The 12,746-nt window shown below is 35.5% G+C and overlaps 2 protein-coding genes across 5 annotated transcripts; both read left to right on the top strand.

Annotated features, from left to right (window-relative positions):
- The first annotated feature begins 497 nt into the window (after positions 1-497).
- On the top strand, positions 498-7,412 carry LOC108209296 (E3 ubiquitin ligase PQT3-like). Of its 3 annotated transcripts, none has more exons than XM_017380124.2 (15): positions 498-1,368; positions 1,916-2,036; positions 2,246-2,327; positions 2,439-2,596; positions 2,683-2,759; positions 3,234-3,302; positions 3,421-3,577; positions 3,673-3,821; positions 4,119-4,283; positions 4,358-4,669; positions 4,936-4,977; positions 5,136-5,382; positions 5,536-5,667; positions 5,866-5,944; positions 6,555-7,412. In XM_017380124.2, the coding sequence occupies exons 1-15, from the start codon at positions 1,203-1,205 to the stop codon at positions 7,224-7,226; spliced, it is 2,628 nt and encodes an 875-aa protein (XP_017235613.1). In that variant the 5' UTR covers positions 498-1,202; the 3' UTR covers positions 7,227-7,412. The 3 variants fall into 3 exon arrangements, with proteins under 3 accessions (XP_017235613.1, XP_017235614.1, XP_017235615.1); XM_017380125.2 differs by having other exon boundaries at positions 502-1,368; positions 5,139-5,382; XM_017380126.2 differs by having other exon boundaries at positions 502-1,368; positions 5,869-5,944.
- A 1,009-nt stretch (positions 7,413-8,421) lies between these two features.
- Positions 8,422-10,942, top strand: LOC108210282 (3-isopropylmalate dehydratase small subunit 1). 2 transcript variants are annotated; one of them, XM_017381598.2, is made up of 2 exons: positions 8,422-9,266; positions 10,690-10,942. In XM_017381598.2, the coding sequence occupies exon 1, from the start codon at positions 8,499-8,501 to the stop codon at positions 9,261-9,263; it is 765 nt and encodes a 254-aa protein (XP_017237087.1). In that variant the 5' UTR covers positions 8,422-8,498; the 3' UTR covers positions 9,264-9,266; positions 10,690-10,942. The 2 variants fall into 2 exon arrangements, with proteins under 2 accessions (XP_017237087.1, XP_017237088.1); XM_017381599.2 differs by having other exon boundaries at positions 8,449-9,299.
- The last annotated feature ends 1,804 nt before the right edge of the window (positions 10,943-12,746 follow it).

The raw sequence follows: 12,746 nt of genomic DNA, 5'->3' as shown, positions 1-12,746 counted from the left end.
GCGGTCTCTCTAATCTTTGGTTTAATAATTGCTCCCTCCATATCAAAATTTAACGATTTGATTTAGTTAGATTGATCAAAAATTTGACCAACACTTACAAATATTAAATATACTGTTTAATATTTTAAATATCATAAAAAGTAAATAATTATTTACAGTAAAAATTAGTCAATTTAACTATTAAAAAATCAAACAAATACAACTATTCAAACATGCTATTCGAGTAGATATATATATTTTGAGATTTTCATTTTATTTTTTTTTGAGCAAACGATTTTCATATTTCTAAAACGATATTTCAATATTCAATTCTCTTCCAAAAAAATTTTAAAAATAAATTTCATATATTTTAAAAAAATTAAAAATAAATAAATTTCTTAATACATGCACAACCCTAAAAGAGAAAATGACCCTAGAATATTACCGCCAACAGGAAAAGACGTGTTACCGCCTCCACGCGGGTTTATAAATACACACATAGAAGAAGGCTTTTTTCTATATATATATATTTTTAATTATCTGCTTTTTTTTTTAATAACCTAAAAAGGCTTTTATACGCTTTGCTCCTCTTTATATCCTTTCTCATCGAGACCAACGATACAATTCCAAACCCTAGCTTCCTCAAAATCAATAGAGTTTCAAGCGAAGATCGATTTTTTCATCAATTAATCCCTATAATCGATGAAATTCGATGACAAGAGGTGAGTCAAAACCGTGACGGAGATCAATTCGCGTCCGATTTGTTCGAGATTCAAGCCAACGGCGGAGATCCTGTCGCGGAGATCGTCGCCCTTCGAAGAACTTCAATTGATTGATCGTGAATCAATTAATTATCTATATAAACGAGGATTTTTCGTTCGTTGATCAGTTTCATCGCCTTTGACGCGGTTTGTTCAGATCTGATTGGATTGTGAGGCCAACGGCGTCGTTCTGGATACGTGTACGGACGGATTGTGTGGAGTTTCGATTGTGAAGCTGCGGAGAAGCCTTGCGGTGTTGCGAAGAGTGGTTTGATCTTTACTATTGAAGAGCGATAAAAAAGAGAGGACCTCTAGCTTTTTGTATTGTGATTTCTTTTTCTTTTTTTCGGTTTTAGTTGAAAATAGGCCTACAATATTTTATCCGAGGGCCTTTCAATTGAAACGCTAGGGTTCTGTGTTATTATTTTTTGTGATTTTTTTAGTGAAAAAAATTAAAGATTCATGGCTGTTTATTATAAGTTTAAAAGTGCTAAAGATTATGATTCTATATCGATAGACGGCCATTTTATAACAGTTGCAAGTTTGAAAGAAAAAATATTTGAAAACAAGCATTTGGGAAAGGGTACCGATTTTGACCTGGTTGTCACCAATGCTCAGACTAATGAAGGTTGGTCTGATTCTCTAGAATTAGTCGCTTTGATTGTTTTCTGTGTCTTTCGTATATATACTTACGTAGATATGTAGATAGTATATACATTTACTTATCTTATGTTTGTGTTTATTCATACACATGTTTGATTTCATGGTTAAATACACCAGTATGTTTGCTTCAAATTGGTCATCAAATGTTTGAAACAATTAAGACGGTGTTACAGAAAACTCTTTTATATTGATAGACGAGAAGAGCAAGAGCTGTAATTTGCATAACAGTAATAACAGGTGGTAGTGCTTTTAGTTGCACACACGGATTTGGGTCACTTCTTTATACGCTGTAGGGGTGCTTCACTGAAACAATTACAAGTCTTAACAACTCGTTAATAAGTTTGGCTATATTAGGGCATGAGACGAAGACAACCAGATAGGAATAGGGATATTATGTTTTGACAACTGACACTGCGAAGCTACTAGAGGAGGCACACAAGATTATACTGTTTACACGTCGATAAATTTGCTGCAGCTGTTTTATAGTTGATATATCTGTTTTACAATTTCAGAGTACCTTGATGAAGCAATGTTGATTCCCAAAAACACATCAGTTTTGATACGTCGAGTACCAGGGCGAGGGCGCGCTCGCATGCCCATCATAACCACTCCAATCATCACGGAGCAAGACAAGTACTGCCTCAAACCTATAATAACTTCCAACCAGTAATGAATGTCTTTTAGAGCTCTTATTTAACCTGTTCTTTGTAACAAGTGGTGGTAAACTTTTACATGTAAACCAGTATGGTTCTGCGAGAAATAGGTTTTTACATTGGTGTCTTTATACCTTTGTATTGATGGAGCACATTTGTAAAGTCACATATATGTGTTGTGTAATCCAGACCAGTAGCCGAGAATAAGTTCGAGGATGCTCAAGCAAGCAAAAGTAGCTTTTCAGGAGTAGATCCATCTGTTTCAAAATATGTAAGCATGTATCTGATATTTTGGGTTGATACCATTAATCTGGATTCTTGTTTTCCTCAGTCTTAGACTCGGAGTTAGTCGGGATGGCTTATATGTTCTTTTCATTTGTAGCCTGAAGAATTTGAATGGGATGAATTTGGAAATGATCTGTATACAATGCCTGAAGTTGCACCAGTTCAGGATGCTCCAACTGCTCCCCCTCCTAGTAAAGCCGATGAGGACAGCAAGATTAGGGCATTAATTGATACTCCTGCCTTGGATTGGCAGAGGTGAGATGCGATTCTTATTTCCATGAGCGTTTTGGTTGTGCATGAAATGAAATTCTTATCAGCTGTTTTTTCATATGAAACTGCAGTCAAAATCCTGATAGTTTTGGCGGTGGTAGAGGATTTGGTCGTGGTATGGGTGGTAGAAATGGTGGGCGTGGTTTTGGTATGTTCCTGCATACTTCTTTAAATATATACTATGATAATTTGTAGTGTGTGAGGAGCCAAAATTAGTTTTGGCAGTTCTGTTTAACTTGCTATTAAGCCTAGGCAAGGCTAAGATTTTAAAAGTCTGCAGATTTAATTGTAATATAAAACAAATCATGAGCATTACCATAATGCATGTTGGTTTTTTTTGTTATTATTATAATTTTTTTTAAAGGAGTCTCCAGGTTATAAAATCAACCACTATATGTGTTGCATTTATCATTAATATCCGTGCAGAAAGTAAGCAAATCCTATTCTGTAGCTTAGTATTAAGTGCTATATTTTCTCTGTAAAGATGCACTTGCATTATAATTTGCTTGGTAAATATTGGAAAGTACTTATTTGGGTTAGAACAGAGTCATACCACTTTTGTGCAAATGTGCAGCTGAATAATCCGTAGGAAATGATTAAAAATATACTTTATAATTTTCAGGTCGAGGAGGATTGTTGGAACGGACAACGCCCCCACCGGGCTATATTTGCCATAGGTGCAAAGTGCCTGGTAAGTTCAAATCTTTAGACATGTAAAGACAGTTTGCTTTTTTCCTATACTGCAGGAGTGTAATTATTTTGTTTTGTGTTGTTCTGTAAATACTAACTAATAGATATCTCTTATTTAGGACATTTTATTCAGCATTGTCCCACAAATGGTGATCCAAATTTTGATATTAAAAGGACCAAACCTCCTACTGGGATTCCTAAGTCTATGTTAATGGCTACCCCGGATGGATCGTATGCATTGCCAAGTGGTGCTGTTGCTGTTTTAAAACCGAATGAGTAAGTTATGACTTTTCTGTTCTCCTTGTGGTCTCGTTCCTATAGTTATGAAAGAAAGTCTTGGATTGAACTCCATAATTTCTTCTGTATTACAGAGCTGCTTTCGAGAAGGAGATTGAAGGGATGCCCTCTACTCGTTCTGTTGCTGACTTACCTCCAGAACTTTACTGCCCTCTTTGCAGGGCAGTTATGAAAGATGCAGTTTTAACTAGCAAGTGCTGCTTCAATAGTTATTGTGACAAGTGTAAGATATTTTTCTACTGTACAATATTTTTTGTACTGTTACGATTTTTTTGGAGTACATTGTGAATTTTAAGTTATTATAATGGTTAGCTTAAGATTTCTTACTCTGTATCATACTTATACTTTCAGAAGATGCACAGCATCTTAAAAAGATGTTACATAGTATGCCTTGGTGTTTTTATTAAACATTTAAGTACTGTAAACTGTAACCAGGGTATGATAGATTCTCTGCAGTTTGCTGTATATATGTGAGGCTTTTGTACTGTTATAATAATTTTGAGTATTGATGTCTTCTCAGGCATAAGAGATTATATCATATCCAAGTCTATGTGTATTTGCGGGGCCACACATGTACTTGCGGACGATCTTTTACCCAATAAGACAGTGAGGGATACCATCGTTCGGATATTAGAGGCTAATAATAGCAGTGGTGACAATGGTGGCAGCGCTTTTCAACCACAAGGTTCGTGTTCTATCACAATTCTTTTATTCCAATATTCAGCTTTACTTGTATGCCTCTAACTTCCCTCTTAACAGACATGGAGTCTGCTAGGAGTCCACAACGTAAAATTCCGTCTCCAAAGGTTCCATCCCCTACGTTGTCTGCAGCTTCAAAGGGAGGTGTAGTTGCATCCAAAAATGAAGACAATGCAAATAATAAGGAGATGACAGAACCGATAAAAGTTGTTAATAATACACAAAATAACTTGGACAAGGTAACTGTTGAAAAGGGTGCAGAATTTTTTGAGGCTACACACGGGTCACAGAGTGCAAGGGAACCAGGATCACAGATGGGCCCTCCAGTAACAGATGAAGAAATGCAGCAGAAGCCAGTTTCTGGGGAAGTAGGTAAGTACATAGCATTATAGCATATAGACAATGCATGGATGGAACTGATTTTTTGAGTTCTTTGTATTTTTCACTGGTACTTAGTTACTTGAATCAAACCATATGAATTCCTATTAATGGCTATAAGATACAATCTATAGCACATAATAAAAAAACTAGACCTGCATGATTGATTACTCAAACCATTATTACGCAAAAAAGAACTGGTGGAATAATTGACAACAGTTAATGTTACTCAGCTTTGATGCATTATTTTTGGTTTCCAGGAAAGAAAAAGAAGAAAAAAAAGACTCGATTGCCTGTAGGAGGTATGTAGTATTTACTTTTTTTTCTCGATCTACATCTAGATATGCGGATCTGGTTGGCAAACTTTTGCTTGGATATATATAATAATGCTTCAAATCAGAAGAGGCTTTTAGTAGAAATTTGCTGATATTCTCCTGTAATTCTTTTTGCTTTATAACAGCAGATATGCAGTGGAGACCCCCTCAAGACTTTGCTGCTGAAAATTACATGATGCCAATGGAACCCTCTGGTTTTAATCCTTACTGGAACGGAATGCAACCTGGATTTGATGGGTTTGGTGGGCCTTATGGTGGTCCAATGCCCTTTATGGGCTATGGTCTTGGACCAGGGCCCATGCCGTTTGGGGGTCCCTTTCCTCCTGATCCATTTGGAGGACAAGGTTATATGATGCCTTTCCCACCTCAGAGGTATACGCAATAATTATCTTCTAAACTGGATCATACCTGATTCCCTTGCCGCCCTTCCTGTAGGAAGTTTATATTGTTTGTTTTACCCTTCTAGGTGTTATTTAGTATATATGTTGCAGCTTGCACATCATTCATTTATTTGACCTGTATCAGGGACCTTGCTGAATTTGGGATGGGCTTTAATGGTGGCGGTGGCGGTGGCCCCCCAATCATGAGCAGAGAAGAATTCGAAGCTCGCAAAGCCAATATAAGGCATAAACGAGATCTTGAGAGAGGCGGAGGAAGGTATTAACTCTTTTTCTGGAAAAAATATTATACATCCCGTGCGGGGTGATGAACTTTGTAGATGACTGGTATAGATATTATACTCTATTGCATATTTTTTTGGTTGGTCTACCCGCTGTTATTTAAACTTGTGTACTTTGATTGGTGAAGTCGGTGACTATAAATTTTCTTTTACTTCATGATATCTTTACGTTGCAGCAGGGAGGTGTCAAGGGACAGGGAATTCAGCAGGGACATGATCAGCCATGGGGATGTTCCCCCTGGGAAATCTAAATCTGTATGTACATCTATTCCTGTGTTTGCTTATATTTAGTTCTTTGTTAACTAAAAACAAAAGCAGTTAGCATAATGCCACCACTGACAGATTTTAAACAATTTAGGTTTCTGTTTTATGTTCGAGTAACCAGAAGTTGACAAGAAATGAATGTAATGTGAATGTGCACCCCTTTATTACAGTTGCATGATTTATAACTTGTTATGCTATAATAATCTAGGCCGTAATATGAATCTTAGCAACGGAAGTTTAATCTGATTCCAGGTCTTGTAAATAAATGGTTTGCCATGTAGACAAGTGAAGTTAACTTCTTTACATAATTTTGCCATATGGCCCATATCAGATCCTGCGCTTTAACTTTGGAAATTAACCTTTGAATGTAAATGTTGAATTTTATCCCAAAGGTGTTCGCTATCACTTTTCTTTTGTGGAGAAATTCACAGACATTAATAGCAGGGATAGAAATAACAGTATAATCTATGTGTACAAGAACTTTCTCTACATGTATTATCCTGATCCCTTTTTTTTTTTTTTAATAATTTGGTGAATTGTTATCTATCAAATGTTAGTTAGCCAGAATTTTGAAGATGTCATCTTTGTTTATTTGCTACAGAAGTCTAACCCACCACCACAAGATCACCACCATTCCCGTCCCCGATCCGAACGGCCTGAAAGACTGTCACCAGACCGCAGTACCCATGATCCAGAACCTTTACGCACATCATCCAAGAGGAAGATGAAATACGAGGATGACTATTATGAAGAACATCCTCATCAACACCGGGAAAAAGAGCGCCGGCACCACCACCACCACTCAGAATCGGAAATAGCCTCATCTGCCAGATCACCAATCCCGCCAGAGACAGGAGACCTACCACCACTGCCATCCAAATTATCTACTGACAAAACAATAGCTGACAGGAAACACAAAGCCAGTGTCTTTGCTCGCATAACTTTCCCGGAAGGGGAGTCAGCAGCCTCCAAGAAGAGAAAGCTTGGTAGTCCTCCCTCTGCTGTTAACGGATCGAGTCATCACAGTAGTCACAGTCACCGTGCGGCATCAAATGGCTATCATGAGGATCATCGCAAAACTGCAACTGCTGTGTCAAAGAGTAGTTATAACTATGTAGACGAGCATGACTATGAATCGAGTGATGATGATAGGCACTTCAAGAGGAGGCCTTCCAGATACGAGGCATCACCTGCTCCTGCAGTGGAGGAAAGTAGGCATTCTAGCAGGGCATCGAGGGAGAGAGAAAGGGGTCATAGCAGCAAGCATAGGTAGATTACTTGTGGGCAGACACATCTATCTATTTCAGAGAAATCTGTATTTGAGAATTGAGATGATCGTTTACTGAGAATTTGGAAGTGGAAAACTTATTCTGTAATGCTTTTTAAATTGTGGAATAAATTTACAACTTGCACTCTGTTATCTTATTATTACTATTTTATATTTGATGAAGTTACTTTATATTTGGTGCCAAATATTTACTCCCTCCTTCCCATTTTAATTGTCCACTTTGCACAAATCACACAAATTAAGAAGTATTAAATGTGATATGTTGTTATCATTGCCATGCATTGGTTATACAAATATACTACTAAGTTTTCATTCATTTTGGTTAAAAGTCAACATAGTTTGCATTGTAAATAATGAAAATTGTGTGAACTAGTAAATGTTAACATTGAAACTTGTTATAATTTGTATTGGACAAAGAAAATGGACAAATAATATGGGAAATTTTTTCTTGACAAAGTGGACTATTAATATGGGAAGGAGGGAGTATATTTGAATTGCAATTTACATTTGGACAGAGATATTACGAGGTATTGTTTTCGCGGAATTTTTTGACGAAGGCAAGAATTCTTTCCCAGAAAAAAGAAAGTGGTTTCACAATATTCTTTGGAATCATGTATTCGATAGATGTTTTCACTTTTCATCACGTTTTTCCCCGTAATACAATCATTTTTAAAGAATTTATATTGTACGAGAATACTTGTCTATTTCCAATTTTAGTTAATAATTAATTTAACTTCTTTGAATTTTTCTATATATAATTGTTTAACAGTCAGATTTTTATAAATATGAGTCATGTGATTCTCTTATATAACCAATTTTCTTAAAATCATTTTATGAAACGGAGAAAGTATTTTTTATTTATATAAATAATTTTTTCTAGAAAAAACAGCATAAGAAAAGTGGTCATACAATACTATTTTCGATACATTGAAGAACTTGACGGTACTCTTTTTATTTTAAGTTTTTTTTTTTCAAAAAATCTTGTTTAAGTTATTTAATATTTAACTTGAAAAGTTAGTTATGAGTGTTTAAGGTTATACAATTTCGACAAAAGAATTTCCTATTAATGAATTATTTTATCAAATTAATAATAACTTACTAATATTAACTTATCAAAAAATTATTAAAATTACAAAATGTATTTTTCTTCAAAGGACACCAAAATATTTTAAAATACAAAAATGAGAATGAGAGCACATATATACAACCCACTCTTCTCTTTTCTCTCTATTCAGCTGCTTAGCTCTGTATTCATCAATGGCGGCGGCAACATTTTCATCTCTCCACCACAAAATCTCTGTATCTAACTCTATAAACAAAGCTTTTCACCCTCAATCCTCTCCAAATCTCATCAAACTCCCCTCAAAAACCCCAAGGCCCTCATCTTTCAACTCCATTTCTCCCAAACCAACACTCTCGCCTCTCTCCACGCGCCCACGCGCCGCTGCTGATGACGTTGCCGCGCCAGCCACAGCTTTTCACGGCGTCTGTTACGTCGTCGGCGACAACATCGACACCGACCAAATCATCCCCGCCGAATACCTAACCCTAGTCCCCTCAAACCCCGAGGAATACAAAAAGCTCGGATCTTTCGCGCTAATCGGACTCCCTGCGGCGGAATACCCGACCCGGTTCATGACCGGGGGCGAGTTCACCTCGAAATACTCGATTTTAATTGCTGGCGATAATTTCGGGTGCGGATCGTCGCGTGAGCACGCGCCGGTGGCGTTGGGAGCTGCGGGAGTGAAGGCGGTGGTGGCGGAGTCGTATGCGAGGATATTTTTTAGGAACTCGGTGTCGACCGGAGAGGTTTATCCGTTGGAATCGGAGAAAAGGTTATGTGAGGAGTGTAAGACGGGGGATGTGATCACGATTGAACTCGGTGACAGCTTGTTGATTAATCATACGAGTGGGAAAGAGTATAAGCTGAAACCAGTTGGGGATGTTGGACCGGTAATTGAAGCCGGTGGGATCTTTGCTTATGCACGAAAAGCTGGAATGATTCCTTCCCGGGCTGTTTAAAATGTTGGTATCCGTAATTCGTAGTTTCTTTAATTGGTATGAATTTTTATAGTATGTGATTAGCTGTTGATTTATTGTTAATAATTATTGGTTATCTCAGACACTAGGTACATTTTAGTTTGAGGATGAAACAATATAAGATGTGTAATTGTGTGCAAAGTAGCAACCAAAATTATTAATATTGGCGTTGTTTATTACATACTAAATGAATTGGCTTTTAAACACCCAAGCAAATCACATCCTGTTTAAGATACGCATGACAACTTATTACAACATATGTTTTATTTCAGTTATGCAATTTCTGGAATGAACAATGTTGCACCAGTTTGCCTTGTGTGTTTTATTGGTATTTTTTTAGTTTCTATCATTTATGTAGATAAGTTTGTAGAATCAACTTATATTACGGGGGTTTTAAGACCAAGTGTTTAAGAATTGTTCCACTAACATAGGTTTCACTTGACTCTAGAGATCTTTCTGAGACGTTCGAATCCCCTTAAAGACGAAAAGGATCTAGTAATTGCTCTCTGAATGACCATGGATAAAAGGATCTTGAATGTGTTTGTGATAGTGTTGCAATCTATATGACCTGTTAATGTTCCTCCGGTCCCAGACTCCCAAAGACCTCCTACTGTGAAGTGGAGCAAGAAATGAGAGTGTTATTTTTTGCTAATTCTGTGTTTATTATTTTTGATTAATGCTAATTGTTACTCCTATTCAATATGAAATTCCAATTATATGGATGAGTAGATTATTAGGCATATTCCTTCTATCTTTCGCAAAACAGATTGGCGAGAATGTGAGACAGGACAGGTCATATGGAATCCGAAAGTATGGTGTCAAGTCTGTCTATGACTCTATCTGTGTCCATGTCATTAGGTATATCAGATGTTTGCCTAGTTGTAACTGTAATCCTTTCAATGTAATGAAGGTCAAGCAATTATATGCTCACTCTAGCTCCTGTTATACAAATACATGTAACTTATCAAATAGGGTCCTATAGTTATGATATAATTATCTGTAGACCACAAAGCCTCATAACAGCATCAATACTGCAGTTTTACTTCCCAAAAATCTTGGCAATGTTATTTCAAATCTTGATCTTGTCCCAGAATTCCTGGCACTTGTAGATCTGTCAGTTTCTGTTTCAACGATAAAAATAATGTGCATGAAATCTTTGCAAGAATGGTTGAGGAGACTTGAAACTTGAAGGGTCGAAGAGACTTGAAATTCCCAGACATTGACATGGTTGAAAATATAACCAATGATATAAATGAATTCCTTATTTATTTCCCAGTATCCCTGTAAGAAGCACCAACAATTTCTGTAGTATCACAAATTGAAATGTAAATGTTCAGCAATTACCAATCTGTTTTTACTATTATACTCTGCAGATAACTTATTTGTGCTTTTGGGCGGTTTTGTGTAGGTTTCGCCATCTCCTGCATGTTTAGAAAGGGGTTCAGCTTCTTAGCACTATCACGCTGTCCCGGATACAATTATCTCATCGACTACAATTATCTCATTGAAATGCTGATTCTTGTGATCGCTAGTTTAGCAATTGAAATATGTAATTTCCTTAAATGATACATTAAAACTTAGAACTATTGTGGCACTGTGCGGGTCAATACTATATTAAGCTATTGTAATGTCAAACTTATGAAGACATGTTTGTTTTTGAAGCTGAAATCTTAGGGGTGTATGCATTGGGATATTAAAGCATTTTTTTCCATTCAGGAAATCTGAGGGTATCGATTGATATTGTTTAAAATTCATCAAAATCTTGAGGTAAAATCTGGTGGTATTCAATTAAGATTTTAAATTATATTTAAAAATTATGATGGTATTGAATTGGGATGGTTTAAAATTCATTAAAATCTAATGGTATTCTAATGTGGTGGATTTTTATGGATTTTAGAAAGTGATAGGATTTTGTGGGATATGGATTTTTTTTTTTTTTGGTTTTATAAATTATAAATTTTGTGAGATTTCTCAATGTATTTTAAATTCTTTGGAATCCAGTAGGATTCCTAAGAAATTTTTTGATTTTTTCCACCAAAATCAATGAGATTATGAAACATTGTACTTAAATTCTAAAGAATCAATATCAACTCCATGATATTTTGTCAAGAATTCGTGCAAAACAAAAATCACATGCAATCCATTAAAACTCATAAATGAAAATTAATTCATTAAAATTCCAATCTAACATACCCCTTCATGGAATTTATGTAATAAATAGAAATTCGGGATTTCTCGCATAATTATTGCAGGATCATGTTATGCAGAATTCTGCAAAGAAAAACGGAAAGAAAAGAGTAAAAAATATGCAGGATAGGGTGATAAGGATCTACACTGTTTGTAACCGCGGTATACTACTATATAGATGTATCATGTGCGTAAGTTTATAAATTAAGATAAATAAAAGAACTTGAATAAATATGAATTATTAAGAATAAATGGATGGGAAAGATTATGGATATCGAAACTCCAAATATATCTAGACTCGTAGAATTTGATTTAACCGTGAAAAAAAGTTGCAAAAAATATAAATAAATTTTGTAATGGTCGGCCCGGCTATCTATTTAATACTGATACATCTGAGAAAATAAATAATTATGTGAATTTTCTGTAACGGTTTATGTGTATCTAATACCATCCAAAAAAAAATCCAAACTCATTACTAAATACCGATCACACATAATATAAAATTTTTGATTTTAATAATAAATGTAAAATAGATATGAATACACAAATATTATACAACAAGCTGTGATTCTGAAATTATTTTTTTCACATATTTCGATTTAAAGTCCCGAAAGTTTAAAGCCCAATCAGATAAATACGAGGGACTTAGAAAAATAAAATTTCGATAATCCTAACCTAAGCAGATGACACATACAAATGAATTTTTATGCTCCTCATACAAAACACGTGGAAATTGATATGCAACCGTTACATTTTTCATACAAACACGTGGGAGTTGCATATGCAACCGTTACATTTTCATAACTGTGCATTTATACACACTGACACTATATAAACCATCATGCGTTCCGGCTTTCGCCTCAGTGTACATCTTTCTTTTTCATTCAAAAGGGATACACACGAATATGTCAAAAGGGGTACGCACAAATAGATGTGACAATTCAAGTGAAAATGGATGGCAGAATATTAATTCACGTCAATTTGATGGAAGATTTAAGATGAAGGTATGTTATTCGAGTATCGCCTGAATCAACAATCGATGAATTTAAGTACATAATTGTTGTAGTTCTTAATATTTCCGTCGATCAGTAAATTTTAGCATTAATCGACGCTTTTCTGATGTTCAACCAATTGCGAGTTATGATATTTTCTTTTATTATAAATTACATTGTCATGATCATACTACTTTTCGATTTGTTGTACTGTGTTGTGATTTGTTAATTTTACACAATGACTTGTGTTGCTTATTGAAAAATCATAACATAAGTCAACAAATCG

This window comes from Daucus carota, chromosome 2 (assembly GCF_001625215.2).
Source record: "Daucus carota subsp. sativus chromosome 2, DH1 v3.0, whole genome shotgun sequence".
NCBI lineage: Eukaryota > Viridiplantae > Streptophyta > Magnoliopsida > Apiales > Apiaceae > Daucus > Daucus carota.
The sequence above is the reverse complement of the archived record's forward strand: the minus strand, read 5'-3'. Positions and strand labels throughout refer to the sequence as shown.

What these genes read in the sequence shown, in the direction of transcription:
- LOC108210282 (XM_017381598.2), top strand. Translation starts at nt 8,499, where the DNA reads ATGGCGGCGGCAACATTTTCATCTCTCCACCACAAAATCTCTGTATCT.
- LOC108209296 (XM_017380124.2), top strand. Translation starts at nt 1,203, where the DNA reads ATGGCTGTTTATTATAAGTTTAAAAGTGCTAAAGATTATGATTCTATA. An exon ending in GCTGTTTTAAAACCGAATGA is followed by an intron (nt 3,578 to 3,672) that starts GTAAGTTATGAC and finishes TCTGTATTACAG; the next exon opens with AGCTGCTTTCGAGAAGGAGA. An exon ending in CAATAGTTATTGTGACAAGT is followed by an intron (nt 3,822 to 4,118) that starts GTAAGATATTTT and finishes ATGTCTTCTCAG; the next exon opens with GCATAAGAGATTATATCATA.